Source organism: Bombina bombina, chromosome 1, assembly GCF_027579735.1.
Source record: "Bombina bombina isolate aBomBom1 chromosome 1, aBomBom1.pri, whole genome shotgun sequence".
Lineage (NCBI taxonomy): Eukaryota > Metazoa > Chordata > Amphibia > Anura > Bombinatoridae > Bombina > Bombina bombina.
In genome coordinates, this window is record NC_069499.1 from 1,598,848,806 (window position 1) to 1,598,865,636 (window position 16,831).

General features: G+C 36.8%; 1 protein-coding gene across 3 annotated transcripts in view; it reads left to right on the forward strand.

Moving 5' to 3' along the window:
* The window catches only part of LOC128656628 (zinc finger protein OZF-like), a 415,828-nt gene that overhangs the window by 73,522 nt on the left and 325,475 nt on the right, over positions 1-16,831 (forward strand). For 2 of the 3 annotated variants that reach the window (XM_053710641.1, XM_053710657.1), the window contains exon 2: positions 1,439-1,580. In XM_053710641.1, the coding sequence (XP_053566616.1) occupies positions 1,497-1,580 (84 nt within the window). In that variant the 5' untranslated portion in view covers positions 1,439-1,496. The remainder of the gene's footprint in view (positions 1-1,438; positions 1,581-16,831) is intronic. The other variant, XM_053710650.1, reaches the window with a different exon arrangement.

The following is a 16,831-nucleotide window of genomic DNA, read 5'->3' on the forward strand; positions in this document are numbered from 1 at the left end:
ATTGATGGGAGGGTACTGTCAGGGTTTTTTCCCTGTTTTGCTTGCCATGTGCTGCTGTCAGACATTTTACTCACCTCTCTTGCTGACTCTGGTGCATACTGTGTGATGCTGCTCATTTCCTGCACTTCCTTTTATGGCCAGACTGGTGTACATCATCCGTGTGAGACAGGATGCAGTCTCAGAATTGTGAATTGTGATGTCATCACTTATTATTTAAAGTATGTTCAGTATGCTTTGCCCTTGCGTTGTCTCAGACCTGTTTGTGAGAGCTCCTGTGTATAACCTGGCTGTCTGACATCCCTCCTGGTTCCTGATCCCTGGCTTGTTCTGACTCTGCTGTTCTCCTTGTTCCTGATTCCAGCTCGTCTGACTACTCGCTTTGGCACCTGACTCGGCTCGTCTGACTTCCAGCTGTGGTTTTGATTCCTGGCTTGTTATTTGACTTCTGGACATTTCATTATTTTTTGCTATTAATAAAGGTGTGATTATTTTTGCACTTCTCGTCTCAGTCTGATTTCTGGCACCCTGACATCTGCTCAGGTGAGATGACCTAAGCAGGTGAGATGATCAAAAGCTCTCTGCTCAGGCGAGATGATCTAAAGCGCTCTGCTCGAATGAGATGATTTAAAGCTCTCTGCTCAGGTGAGATGATCTAAAGCTCTCTGCTCAGGTGAGATGATCTAAAGCTCTCTGCTCAGGTGAGATGATCTAAAGCTCTCTGCTCAGGTGAGATGAGCTAAAGCGCTCTGCTCAGGTGAGATGACCTAAAGCTCTGTGCTCGGGTGAGATGACCTAAAGCTCTGTGCTCGGGTGAGATGACCTAAAGCTCTCTACTCGGGTGAGATGACCTAAAGCTCTCTACTCGGGTGAGATGACCTAAAGCTCTCTGCTCGGGTGAGAGGTTCTAAAGCTCTCTGCTCAGGTGAGATGACCTAAAGCTCTCTGCTCAGGTGAGATGACCTAAAGCTCTGTGCTCGGGTGAGATGACCTAAAGCTCTCTGCTCAGGTGAGAGGTTCTAAAGCTCTCTGCTCAGGTGAGAGGACCTAAAGCTCTCTGCTCAGGTGAGATGATTTAAAGCTCTCTGCTCAGGTGGGATGACCTAAAGCTCCGTGCTCAGGTGAGATGGCCTAAAGCTCTATGCTCAGGTGAGATGATCTAAAGCTCTGTGCTCAGGTGAGAGCTCCCCGCTGAGGCGAGGCCTAAAGCTCCCCGCTGAGGTGATTTTGCATGATTTCTGCTGGCGAGATCATCAGGCCCTATGAGAGATCTGATTAGCTAATTTCTGCTGCATCTCTCATCTGTATTTTTTTCTTTAATTACACGGTTTTATTTACCTTGTATTGTTCTTGCTGTGTGTTTGGTTAATGTTTCATTGTATTACCTTTGAACAGCTGCAGGGAGTAGTAATTGTTGTTATTGTTTTATTTATTCCAACAGATGCCTAACTGTTTATAACAGACTACATAATCCCTACAGGTCACTGCCCCTTGAGGTTATGGCTAAATCACGTAAGAGGAGGAGGAGCTCGGCTGTGGTGACTTTGGGTCAGAGCTCTGAGTTGCAAGAGCAGCTGGCGCAGGTGAGTGTCATTAGTTACACGGATCCAGTTCGACACCACAGGTTTGGAAAATAATTCCCTGTAATGTAAACCAAAATAGAGGAAAATGGCGTAGCAATGACCAGATGGGGGACATGACCAGAGCCGCTGGCAGAGCTCTGGGTAATGTGACACTATTAAGTCACTATATATTTATATATTTAAGTAATGTCTATTTAAGTTTATTGGAAGAACCATATATAATGTGCACATTTTGTCATGTTCCTGGGCTAATTCATCATCACAAATTGTTTATTACAAAAAGGGTATGCTCTTAACGCCATACAGGGTACGGCATCTGTCATTATGTCCTTAAGGACATACCTCATACCCTGTACGGCAGCTGTGTACTGGGATGTCAGAAAGCCTGTCTCACCTACAGCAGCAACACTGCATTACTTCTGCATGGGGGCTATTTACTGACGTTTATCATTAGGACCAGTGTGAGTTTGAGGACGTTGTATTAACTGACTTATTTATCATTAGGACCAGTGTGAGTTAGAGAATATTGTATTAACTGACTTATTTATCATTAGGACCAGTGTGAGTTTGAGAATGTTGTATTAACTGACTTATTTATCATTAGGACCAGTGTGAGTTTGAGGATGTTGTTGTATTAACTGACTTATTTATCATTAGGACCAGTGTGAGTTTGAGGATGTTGTTGTATTAACTGACTTATTTATCATTAGGACCAGTGTGAGTTTGAGGACGTTGCTGTATTAACTGACTTATTTATCATTAGGACCAGTGTGAGTTTGAGGACGTTGCTGTATTAACTGACTTATTTATCATTAGGACCAGTGTGAGTTTGAGGACGTTGCTGTATTAACTGACTTATTTATCATTAGGACCAGTGTGAGTTTGAGGATGTTGTTGTATTAACGGACTTATTTATCATTAGGACCAGTGTGAGTTTGAGGATGTTGTTGTATTAACTGACTTATTTATCATTAGGACCAGTGTGAGTTTGAGGACGTTGCTGTATTAACTGACTTATTTATCATTAGGACCAGTGTGAGTTTGAGGATGTTGTTGTATTAACTGACTTATTTATCATTAGGACCAGTGTGAGTTTGAGGATGTTGTTGTATTAACTGACTTATTTATCATTGGGACCAGTGTGAGTTTGAGGACGTTGCTGTATTAACTGACTTATTTATCATTAGACCCAGTGTGAGTTTGAGGACGTTGCTGTATTAACTGACTTATTTATCATTAGGACCAGTGTGAGTTTGAGAACGTTGCTGTATTAACTGACTTATTTATCATTAGGACCAGTGTGAGTTTCAGGACTGTGCTGTATTAACTGACTTATTTATCATTAGGACCAGTGTGAGTTTCAGGACTGTGCTGTATTAACTGACTTATTTATCATTAGAACCAGTGTGAGTTTGAGAATGTTGTAGTAACTGACTTATTTATCATTAGGACCAGTGTGAGTTTGAGGATGTTGCTGTATTAACCGACTTATTTATCATTGGGACCAGTATGAGTTTGAGGACGTTGCTGTATTAACTGACTTATTTATCATTAGGACCAGTGTGAGTTTGAGGACGTTGCTGTATTAACTGACTTATTTATCATTAGGACCAGTGTGAGTTTGAGGATGTTGCTGTATTAACCGACTTATTTATCATTGGGACCAGTATGAGTTTGAGGACGTTGCTGTATTAACTGACTTATTTATCATTAGGACCAGTGTGAGTTTGAGAATGTTGTAGTAACGGACTTATTTATCATTAGGACCAGTGTGAGTTTGAGGACGTTGCTGTATTAACTGACCTATTTATCATTAGGACCAGTGTGAGTTTCAGGACGTTGCTGTATTAACTGACTTATTTATCATTAGGACCAGTGTGAGTTTGAGGACGTTGCTGTATTAACTGACCTATTTATCATTAGGACCAATGTGAGTCTGAGGACGTTGCTGTATTAACTGACTTATTTATCATTGGGACCAGTATGAGTTTGAGGACGTTGCTGTATTAACTGACTTATTTATCATTAGGACCAGTGTGAGTTTGAGAATGTTGTATTAACTGACTTATTTATCATTAGGACCAGTGTGAGTTTGAGGACGTTGCTGTATTAACTGACTTATTTATCATTGGGACCAGTATGAGTTTGAGGACGTTGCTGTATTAACTGACTTATTTATCATTAGGACCAGTGTGAGTTTGAGAATGTTGTATTAACTGACTTATTTATCATTAGGACCAGTGTGAGTTTGAGAATGTTGCTTTATTAACTGACTTATTTATCATTAGGACCAGTGTGAGTTTGAGAATGTTGTAGTAACTGACTTATTTATCATTAGGACCAGTGTGAGTTTGAGGACGTTGCTGTATTAACTGACTTATTTATCATTAGGACCAGTGTGAGTTTGAGGATGTTGCTGTATTAACTGACTTATTTATCATTAGGACCAGTGTGAGTTTGAGAATGTTGTAGTAACTGACTTATTTATCATTAGGACCAGTGTGAGTTTGAGGACGTTGCTGTATTAACTGACTTATTTATCATTAGGACCAGTGTGAGTTTGAGAATGTTGTAGTAACTGACTTATTTATCATTAGGACCAGTGTGAGTTTGAGAATGTTGTAGTAACTGACTTATTTATCATTAGGACCAGTGTGAGTTTGAGAATGTTGTAGTAACTGACTTATTTATCATTAGGACCAGTGTGAGTTTGAGGACGTTGCTGTATTAACTGACTTATTTATCATTAGGACCAGTGTGAGTTTGAGGACGTTGCTGTATTAACCGACTTATTTATCATTGGGACCAGTATGAGTTTGAGGACGTTGCTGTAGTAACTGACTTATTTATCATTAGGACCAGTGTGAGTTTGAGAATGTTGTAGTAACGGACTTATTTATCATTAGGACCAGTGTGAGTTTGAGAATGTTGTAGTAACTGACTTATTTATCATTAGGACCAGTGTGAGTTTGAGGACGTTGCTGTATTAACTGACTTATTTATCATTAGGACCAGTGTGAGTTTGAGGACGTTGCTGTATTAACTGACTTATTTATCATTGGGACCAGTGTGAGTTTGAGGACGTTGCTGTATTAACTGACTTATTTATCATTAGGACCAGTGTGAGTTTGAGGATGTTGTTGTATTAACTGACTTATTTATCATTTGGGCCAGTGTGAGTTTGAGGACGTTGGTGTATTAACTGACTTATTTATCATTTGGGCCAGTGTGAGTTTGAGGACGTTGGTGTATTAACTGACCTATTTATCATTAGGACCAGTGTGAGTTTGTGAATGTTGGTTTTATTAACTGACTTATTTATCATTAGGACCAGTGTGAGGTTGAGAATGCTGGTTTTATTAACTGACTTATTTATCATTAGAACCAGTGTGCGTTTGAGGACGTTGCTGTATTAACTGGCTTATTTATCATTAGGACCAGTGTGAGTTTGAGAATGTTGTAGTAACTGACCTATTTATCATTTGGGCCAGTGTGAGTTTGAGGACGTTGCTGTATTAACTGACTTATTTATCATTGGGACCAGTGTGAGTTTGAGGACGTTGTTGTATTAACTGACTTATTTATCATTGGGACCAGTGTGAGTTTGAGGACGTTGCTGTATTAACTGACTTATTTATCATTGGGACCAGTGTGAGTTTGAGGACGTTGCTGTATTAACTGACTTATTTATCATTAGGACCAGTGTGAGTTTGAGAATGTTGTAGTAACTGACTTATTTATCATTAGGACCAGTGTGAGTTTGAGGATGTTGTTGTATTAACTGACTTATTTATCATTGGGACCAGTGTGAGTTTGAGAATGTTGTAGTAACTGACTTATTTATCATTAGGACCAGTGTGAGTTTGAGGATGTTGTTGTAGTAACTGACTTATTTATTATTGGGACCAGTGTGAGTTTGAGGACGTTGTTGTATTAACTGACTTATTTATCATTGGGACCAGTGTGAGTTTGAGAATGTTGTAGTAACGGACTTATTTATCATTAGGACCAGTGTGAGTTTGAGAATGTTGTAGTAACTGACTTATTTATCAATAGAACCAGTGTGAGTTTGAGGATGTTGCTGTATTAACTGACTTATTTATCATTGGGACCAGTGTGAGTTTGAGAATGTTGTAGTAACTGACTTATTTATCATTAGGACCAGTGTGAGTTTGAGGATGTTGTTGTATTAACTGACTTATTTATCATTGGGACCAGTGTGAGTTTGAGAATGTTGTAGTAACTGACTTATTTATCATTAGGACCAGTGTGAGTTTGAGGATGTTGTTGTAGTAACTGACTTATTTATTATTGGGACCAGTGTGAGTTTGAGGACGTTGTTGTATTAACTGACTTATTTATCATTGGGACCAGTGTGAGTTTGAGAATGTTGTAGTAACGGACTTATTTATCATTAGGACCAGTGTGAGTTTGAGGACGTTGTTGTATTAACTGACTTATTTATCATTTGGGCCAGTGTGAGTTTGAGGACGTTTCTGTATTAACTGACTTATTTATCATTAGAACCAGTGTGAGTTTGAGGATGTTGTTGTATTAACTGACTTATTTATCATTAGGACCAGTGTGAGTTTGAGGACGTTGGTGTATTAACTGACCTATTTATCATTAGGACCAGTTTGAGTTTGTGAATGTTGGTTTTATTAACTGACTTATTTATCATTAGGACCAGTGTGAGGTTGAGAATGCTGGTTTTATTAACTGACTTATTTATCATTAGAACCAGTGTGAGTTTGAGGACGTTGCTGTATTAACTGACTTATTTATCATTAGGACCAATGTGAGTTTGAGGACGTTGCTGTATTAACTGACTTATTTATCATTAGGACCAATGTGAGTTTGAGGACGTTGGTGTATTAACCTTTTAAAGCCGTTATGCCGTTCCATTCCGTCATAATTAGACTGGGCTTTAAAGCCGTTATGACGGAATGGAACGTCATAACTAACGGCTGTCCTGAAGCCTTCTGTGCTTCAGGGATTTAATCGCGGTCTGGAGGGCGTTCCTAGGATTGTAGGGACGCCCCCCAGATGCGATCCAATAATTGAAATCTCGCGATCGTATGCACGATCGCGTAGTTTCAATTTGTCTACATCGGAACAGTTGTTCCGATGTAGGCACTTTAACCCTGTCACGAAAGGGTTAACTGACTTATTTATCATTGGGACCAGTGTGAGTTTGAGGACGTTGTTGTATTAACTGACTTATTTATCATTGGGACCAGTGTGAGTTTGAGGACGTTGCTGTATTAACTGACCTATTTATCATTTGGGCCAGTGTGAGTTTGAGGACGTTGCTGTATTAACTGACCTATTTATCATTAGGGCCAGTGTGAGTTTGAGGACGTTGCTGTCTTAACTGACTTATTTATCATTATGACCAGTGTGAGTTTGAGGATGTTGTTGTATTAACTGACTTATTTATCATTAGAACCAGTGTGAGTTTGAGGACGTTGCTGTATTAACTGACTTATTTATCATTGGGAAAGAATAGTTTAGTGTTAGGAGCGCCTATTAAAAGGCTAAGTCTAATGGGGGTTTAAACGAAAATTCGTCGTTTAGTATACCAGCACAAGGAGCCCAAGTAAGTAAAATTTAAAAGTTTAATATAGCTTTAAAATTAACAAATTTATTAAGGCAATAGCTTGGTATCTATAATTGCAAACAGATTATAAAAGCATAAAAGTATATGGATCCATATTACTTCATAAATAGACAATAATTAAAAACATTCAAATGGTGAACTGTTTATATGATAAAAACAGTTTTTAACAATCTATGATAAAATTGGTTTGGGTGAAATCAAAAAGATGAAAAAATAATGCAATAAATACAATAAAATAAAATACAGAAATGATGCAATAAAATTCAGAAAATGGTGTACAAAAAGCAGCAAATGGGGATAGGTCGTGTGACCTAGGATAGAAACATATGTGTGAAAAGTGTCTTCCTGATATAATTTGAGAAAAAAATTTGTTGATCCTTCGAAAAAAATGAAATGGTGTTTAAAACCTGATGAAATTGTGAAGAAAATTGTGTGAATCCCCTCGTGAAAAAATCAAAAAGTGTCCAAAATTAAGTCAATAGTTATATCAAAAAAGGCAAAAGAGTCAATTACAATAAATCGAAAATCCAAAATAAGATGTCAAGTTGAAAATTAAATCCAAAAGAATTTAAGTGATAATGTGATGTCCAATAAAAGTCAAAAAAAGGTAAAAAAAAAAATGCCACCTGTGTTTATGAATCAAACCGTGAATAGCTAAAAGAATAGAAATCCAACTGACCAATTTCTTGAAAATATTGGATATAAAAAACCATGGATATAAAAAATGATGAATATAAAAAATAATTATAAAAAAATGTAAGACGATCCAATCCCTGTGGAAAAAGAAAAATGCAACATAGAGCAGTATCGTTTAAAATACGTTTACACAAGTAGAAATAAAACTCACCATATATGTCAACGCGTTTCGGCCCACCAATAGGGCCTTTATCAAGACTTGATAAAGGCCCTATTGGTGGGCCGAAACGCGTTGACATATATGGTGAGTTTTATTTCTACTTGTGTAAACGTATTTTAAACGATACTGCTCTATGTTGCATTTTTCTTTTTCCACAGGGATTGGATCGTCTTACATTTTTTTATAATTATTTTTTATATTCATCATTTTTTATATCCATGGTTTTTTATATCCAATATTTTCAAGAAATTGGTCAGTTGGATTTCTATTCTTTTAGCTATTCACGGTTTGATTCATAAACACAGGTGGCATTTTTTTTTTTACCTTTTTTTGACTTTTATTGGACATCACATTATCACTTAAATTCTTTTGGATTTAATTTTCAACTTGACATCTTATTTTGGATTTTCGATTTATTGTAATTGACTCTTTTGCCTTTTTTGATATAACTATTGACTTAATTTTGGACACTTTTTGATTTTTTCACGAGGGGATTCACACAATTTTCTTCACAATTTCATCAGGTTTTAAACACCATTTCATTTTTTTCGAAGGATCAACAAATTTTTTTCTCAAATTATATCAGGAAGACACTTTTCACACATATGTTTCTATCCTAGGTCACACGACCTATCCCCATTTGCTGCTTTTTGTACACCATTTTCTGAATTTTATTGCATCATTTCTGTATTTTATTTTATTGTATTTATTGCATTATTTTTTCATCTTTTTGATTTCACCCAAACCAATTTTATCATAGATTGTTAAAAACTGTTTTTATCATATAAACAGTTCACCATTTGAATGTTTTTAATTATTGTCTATTTATGAAGTAATATGGATCCATATACTTTTATGCTTTTATAATCTGTTTGCAATTATAGATACCAAGCTATTGCCTTAATAAATTTGTTAATTTTAAAGCTATATTAAACTTTTAAATTTTACTTACTTGGGCTCCTTGTGCTGGTATACTAAACGACGAATTTTCGTTTAAACCCCCATTAGACTTAGCCTTTTAATAGGCGCTCCTAACACTAAACTATTCTTTTTAAATTTCCTCTTGGGTATCTAGAGACCCTATTGTTATAGGAGCTTAGGTCTTGTAAGTTAGCGCCGTCGGGAAGACCACACACCACCTTATTTATCATTGGGACCAGTGTGAGTTTGAGGACGTTGCTGTATTAACTGACTTATTTATCATTAGGACCAGTGTGAGTTTGAGGACGTTGCTGTATTAACTGACTTATTTATCATTAGGACCAGTGTGAGTTTGAGGATGTTTTTGTATTAACTGACTTATTTATCATTAGGACCGGTGTGAGTTTGAGGACGTTTCTGTAGTAACTGACTTATTTATCATTAGGACCAGTGTGAGTTTGAGGACGTTGTTGTATTAACTGACTTATTTATCATTAGGACCAGTGTGAGTTTCAGGACTGTGCTGTATTAACTGACTTATTTATCATTAGGACCGGTGTGAGTTTGAGGACGTTGCTTTATTAACTGGCTTATTTATCATTAGGACCAGTGTGAGTTTGAGAATGTTGTAGTAACTGACTTATTTATCATTAGGACCAGTGTGAGTTTCAGGACTGTGCTGTATTAACTGACTTATTTATCATTAGGACCAGTGTGAGTTTCAGGACTGTGCTGTATTAACTGACTTATTGATCATTAGGACCAGTGTGAGTTTCATGACTGTGCTGTATTAATTGACTTATTTATCATTAGGACCAGTGTGAGTTTCATGACTGTGCTGTATTAACTGACTTATTATTCATTAGAACCAGTGTGAGTTTGAGGATATTGTATTAACTGACTTATTGATCATTAGGACCAGTGTGAGTTTCATGACTGTGCTGTATTAACTGACTTATTTATCATTAGGACCAGTGTGAGTTTCATGACTGTGCTGTATTAACTGACTTATTATTCATTATGACCAGTGGGAGTTTCAGGACTGTGCTGTATTAACTGACTTATTTATCATTAGAACCAGTGTTAGTTTCAGGACTGTGCTGTATTAACCAACTTATTTATCATTAGGACCAGTGTGAGTTTCATGACTGTGCTGTGTTAACTGACTTATTGATCATTAGGACGAGTGTGAGTTTCATGACTGTGCTGTATTAACTGACTTATTTATCATTAGGACCAGTGTGAGTTTGAGAATGTTGTAGTAACTGACTTATTTATCATTAGGACCGGTGTGAGTTTGAGAATGTTGTAGTAACTGACTTATTTATCATTAGGACCAGTGTGAGTTTGAGGACGTTGCTGTATTAACTGACTTATTTATCATTAGGACCAGTGTGAGTTTGAGGACGTTGCTGTATTAACTGACTTATTTATCATTGGGACCAGTGTGAGTTTGAGGACGTTGCTGTATTAACTGACTTATTTATCAATAGAACCAGTGTGAGGTTGAGAATGCTGGTTTTATTAACTGACTTATTTATCATAGGGACCAGTGTGAGTTTGAGGACGTTGCTGTATTAACTGACTTATTTATCATTAGAACCAGTGTGAGTTTGAGGACGTTGCTGTATTAACTGACTTATTTATCATTAGGACCAATGTGAGTTTGAGGACGTTGCTGTATTAACTGACTTATTTATCATTGGGACCAGTGTGAGTTTGAGGAGGTTGCTGTATTAACTGACCTATTTATCATTGGGACCAGTGTGAGTTTGAGGACGTTGCTGTATTAACTGACTTATTTATCATTAGGACCAGTGTGAGTTTGAGGACGTTGCTTTATTAACTGGCTTATTTATCATTAGGACCAGTGTGAGTTTGAGAATGTTGTAGTAACTGACTTATTTATCATTAGGACCAGTGTGAGTTTCAGGACTGTGCTGTATTAACTGACCTATTTATCATTGGGACCAGTGTGAGTTTGAGGACATTGCTGTATTAACTGACTTATTTATCATTGGGACCAGTGTGAGTTTGAGGACGTTGCTGTATTAACTGACTTATTTATCATTGGGACCAGTGTGAGTTTGAGGACGTTGGTGTATTAACTGACTTATTTATCATTAGGACCAGTGTGAGTTTGAGGACGTTGGTGTATTAACTGACTTATTTATCATTAGGAGCAGTGTGAGTTTCATGACTGTGCTGTATTAACTGACTTATTTATCATGAGGAGCAGTGTGAGTTTGAGGACGTTGCTGTATTAACTGACTTATTTATCATTAGGACCAGTGTGAGTTTGAGGGTGTTGCTGTATTAACTGACTTATTTATCATTAGGACCAGTGTGAGTTTGAGAATGTTGTATTAACTGACTTATTTATCATTAGGACCAGTGTGAGTTTGAGAATGTTGTATTAACTGACTTATTTATCATTCGGACCGGTGTGAGTTTGAGGACGTTGCTGTATTAACTGACCTATTTATCATTAGGACCAATGTGAGTTTGAGGACATTGCTGTATTAACTGACTTATTTATCATTAGGACCAGTGTGAGTTTGAGGACGTTGCTGTATTAACTGACTTATTTATCATTAGGACCAGTGTGAGTTTCATGACTGTGCTGTATTAATTGACTTATTTATCATTAGGACCAGTGTGAGTTTCATGACTGTGCTGTATTAACTGACTTATTTATCATTAGGACCACTGTGAGTTTCATGACTGTGCTGTATTAATTGACTTATTTATCATTAGGACCAGTGTGAGTTTCATGACTGTGCTGTATTAACTGACTTATTGATCATTAGGACCAGTGTGAGTTTCATGACTGTGCTGTATTAATTGACTTATTTATCATTAGGACCAGTGTGAGTTTCATGACTGTGCTGTATTAAAGGACCAGTCAACACATTAGATTTGCATAATCAACAGATGTAAGATAACAAGACAATGCAATAGCACTTAGTCTGAACTTCAAATATGTGAGTTTGAGGACGTTGCTGTATTAACTGACTTATTTATCATTAGGACCACTGTGAGTTTCATGACTGTGCTGTATTAATTGACTTATTTATCATTAGGACCAGTGTGAGTTTCATGACTGTGCTGTATTAACTGACTTATTGATCATTAGGACCAGTGTGAGTTTCATGACTGTGCTGTATTAATTGACTTATTTATCATTAGGACCAGTGTGAGTTTCATGACTGTGCTGTATTAAAGGACCAGTCAACACATTAGATTTGCATAATCAACAGATGTAAGATAACAAGACAATGCAATAGCACTTAGTCTGAACTTCAAATATGTGAGTTTGAGGACGTTGCTGTATTAACTGACTTATTTATCATTAGGACCAATGTGAGTTTCATGACTGTGCTGTGTTAACTGACTTATTGATCATTAGGACAAGTGTGAGTTGCATGACTGTGCTGTATTAACTGACTTATTTATCATTAGGACCAGTGTGAGTTTGAGGACGTTGCTGTATTAACTGACTTATTTATCATTAGGACCAGTGTGAGTTTGAGAAAGTTGTAGTAACTGACTTATTTATCATTGGGACCAGTGTGAGTTTGAGGACGTTGCTGTATTAACTGACTTATTTATCATTATGACCAGTGTGAGTTTGAGGACGTTGCTGTATTAACTGACTTATTTATCATTGGGACCAGTGTGAGTTTGAGGACGTTGCTGTATTAACTGACTTATTTATCATTAGGACCAGTGTGAGTTTGAGAACGTTGCTGTATTAACTGACTTATTTATCATTAGGGCCAGTGTGAGTTTGAGGATGTTGTTGTATTAACTGACTTATTTATCATTAGAACCAGTGTGAGTTTGAGGATGTTGTTGTATTAACTGACTTATTTATCATTAGGGCCAGTGTGAGTTTGAGGATGTTGTTGTATTAACTGACTTATTTATCATTAGAACCAGTGTGAGTTTGAGGACGTTGCTGTATTAACTGACTTATTTATCATAGGGACCAGTGTGAGTTTGAGGACGTTGCTGTATTAACTGACTTATTTATCATTAGGACCAGTGTGAGTTTGAGGACGTTGCTGTATTAACTGACTTATTTATCATTAGAACCAGTGTGAGTTTGAGGACGTTGCTTTATTAACTGACTTATTTATCATTAGGACCAGTGTGAGTTTCATGACTGTGCTGTGTTAACTGACTTATTGATCATTAGGACGAGTGTGAGTTTCATGACTATGCTGTATTAACTGACTTTATTATTCATTAGAACCAGTTTGAGTTTGAGGACGTTGCTGTATTAACTGACTTATTTATCATTAGGACCAGTGTGAGTTTCATGACTGTGCTGTGTTAACTGACTTATTTATCATTAGGACCAGTGTGAGTTTGAGGACGTTGCTTTATTAACTGACTTATTTATCATTAGGACCAGTGTGAGTTTGAGGACGTTGCTGTATTAACTGACTTATTTATCATTAGGACCAGTGTGAGTTTGAGGACGTTGCTGTATTAACTGACTTATTTATCATTAGGACCAGTGTGAGTTTCATGACTGTGCTGTATTAACTGACTTATTTATCATTGGGACCAGTGTGAGTTTGAGGATGTTGTTGTATTAACTGACTTATTTATCAATAGAACCAGTGTGAGTTTGAGGACGTTGCTGTATTAACTGACTTATTTATCATTAGGACCAGTGTGAGTTTGAGGACGTTGCTGTATTAACTGACTTATTTATCATTAGGACCAGTGTGAGTTTGAGGACGTTGCTGTATTAACTGATTTATTTATCATTAGGACCAGTGTGAGTTTCAGGACTGTGCTGTATTAACTGACTTATTTATCATTAGGACCGGTGTGAGTTTGAGGACGTTGCTGTATTATCTGACTTATTTATCATTAGGACCAGTGTGAGTTTGAGGATGTTGCTGTATTAACTGACTTATTTATCATTATGACCAGTGTGAGTTTGAGGACGTTGCTGTATTAACTGACTTATTTATCATTGGGACCAGTGTGAGTTTGAGGACGTTGCTGTATTAACTGACCTATTTATCATTATGACCAGTGTGAGTTTGAGGACGTTGCTGTATTAACTGACTTATTTATCATTGGGACCAGTGTGAGTTTGAGGACGTTGCTGTATTAACTGACTTATTTATCATTGGGACCAGTGTGAGTTTGAGGACGTTGCTGTATTAACTGACTTATTTATCATTGGGACCAGTGTGAGTTTGAGGACGTTGCTGTATTAACTGACCTATTTATCATTAGGACCAGTGTGAGTTTGAGGACGTTGCTGTATTAACTGACTTATTGATCATTAGGACGAGTGTGAGTTTCATGACTGTGCTGTATTTACTGACTTATTATTCATTAGAACCAGTGTGAGTTTGAGGATATTGTATTAACTGACTTATTGATCATTATGACCAGTGTGAGTTTCAGGACGGTGCTGTATTAACTGTCTTATTGATCATTAAGACCAGTGTGAGTTTGAGGATATTGTATTAACTGACTTATTGATCATTAGAACCAGTGTGAGTTTCATGACTGTGCTGTATTAACTGACTTATTTATCATTAGGACCAGTGTGAGTTTCATGACTGTGCTGTATTAAAGGACCAGTCAACACATTAGATTTGCATAATCAACAGATGTAAGATAACAAGACAATGCAATAGCACTTAGTCTGAACTTCAAATATGTGAGTTTGAGGATGTTGCTGTATTAACTGACTTATTTATCATTAGGACCAATGTGAGTTTCATGACTGTGCTGTGTTAACTGACTTATTGATCATTAGGACAAGTGTGAGTTTCATGACTGTGCTGTATTAACTGACTTATTTATCATTAGGACCAGTGTGAGTTTGAGAATGTTGTAGTAACTGACTTATTTATCATTGGGACCAGTGTGAGTTTGAGGACGTTGCTGTATTAACTGACTTATTTATCATTAGGACCAGTGTGAGTTTGAGAACGTTGCTGTATTAACTGACTTATTTATCATTATGACCAGTGTGAGTTTGAGGACGTTGTTGTATTAACTGACTTATTTATCATTAGGGCCAGTGTGAGTTTGAGGATGTTGTTGTATTAACTGACTTATTTATCATTAGAACCAGTGTGAGTTTGAGGACGTTGCTGTATTAACTGACTTATTGATCATTAGGACGAGTGTGAGTTTCATGACTGTGCTGTATTAACTGACTTTATTATTCATTAGAACCAGTGTGAGTTTGAGGACGTTGCTGTATTAACTGACTTATTTATTATTGGGACCAGTGTGAGTTTGAGGACATTGCTGTATTAACTGACTTATTTATCATTAGGACCAATGTGAGTTTGAGGACGTTGCTGTATTAACTGACTTATTTATCATTAGGACCAATGTGAGTTTGAGGACGTTGCTTTATTAACTGACTTATTTATCAATAGAACCAGTGTGAGTTTGAGGACGTTGCTGTATTAACTGACTTATTTATCATTAGGACCAGTGTGAGTTTGAGGACGTTGCTGTATTAACTGACTTATTTATCATTAGGACCAGTGTGAGTTTGAGGACGTTGCTGTATTAACTGACTTATTTATCATTAGGACCAGTGTGAGTTTCATGACTGTGCTGTATTAACTGACTTATTTATCATTAGGACCAGTGTGAGTTTGAGGACGTTGCTGTAGTAACTGACTTATTTATCTTTAGGACCAGTGTGAGTTTGAGGACGTTGCTGTATTAACTGACTTATTTATCAATAGAACCAGTGTGAGTTTGAGGACGTTGCTGTATTAACTGACTTATTTATCATTAGGACCAGTGTGAGTTTGAGGACGTTGCTGTATTAACTGACTTATTTATCATTAGGACCAGTGTGAGTTTGAGGACGTTGCTGTATTAACTGATTTATTTATCATTAGGACCAGTGTGAGTTTCAGGACTGTGCTGTATTAACTGACTTATTTATCATTGGGACCGGTGTGAGTTTGAGGACGTTGCTGTATTATCTGACTTATTTATCATTAGGACCAGTGTGAGTTTGAGAATGTTTTATTAACTGACTTATTTATCATTAGGACCAGTGTGAGTTTGAGGACGTTGCTGTATTAACTGACTTATTTATCATTATGACCAGTGTGAGTTTGAGGACGTTGCTGTATTAACTGACTTATTTATCATTGGGACCAGTGTGAGTTTGAGGACGTTGCTGTATTAACTGACCTATTTATCATTATGACCAGTGTGAGTTTGAGGACGTTGCTGTATTAACTGACTTATTTATCATTATGACCAGTGTGAGTTTGAGGACGTTGCTGTATTAACTGACTTATTTATCATTGGGACCAGTGTGAGTTTGAGGACGTTGCTGTATTAACTGACCTATTTATCATTATGACCAGTGTGAGTTTGAGGACGTTGCTGTATTAACTGACTTATTTATCATTGGGACCAGTGTGAGTTTGAGGACGTTGCTGTATTAACTGACCTATTTATCATTAGGACCAGTGTGAGTTTGAGGACGTTGCTGTATTAACTGACTTATTGATCATTAGGACGAGTGTGAGTTTCATGACTGTGCTGTATTTACTGACTTATTATTCATTAGAACCAGTGTGAGTTTGAGGATATTGTATTAACTGACTTATTGATCATTAGAACCAGTGTGAGTTTGAGGATATTGTATTAACTGACTTATTTATCATTAGGACCAGTGTGAGTTTCATGACTGTGCTGTATTAATTGACTTATTTATCATTAGGACCAGTGTGAGTTTCATGACTGTGCTGTATTAATTGACTTATTTATCATTAGGGCCAGTGTGAGTTTCATGACTGTGCTGTATTAACTGACTTATTATTCATTAGAACC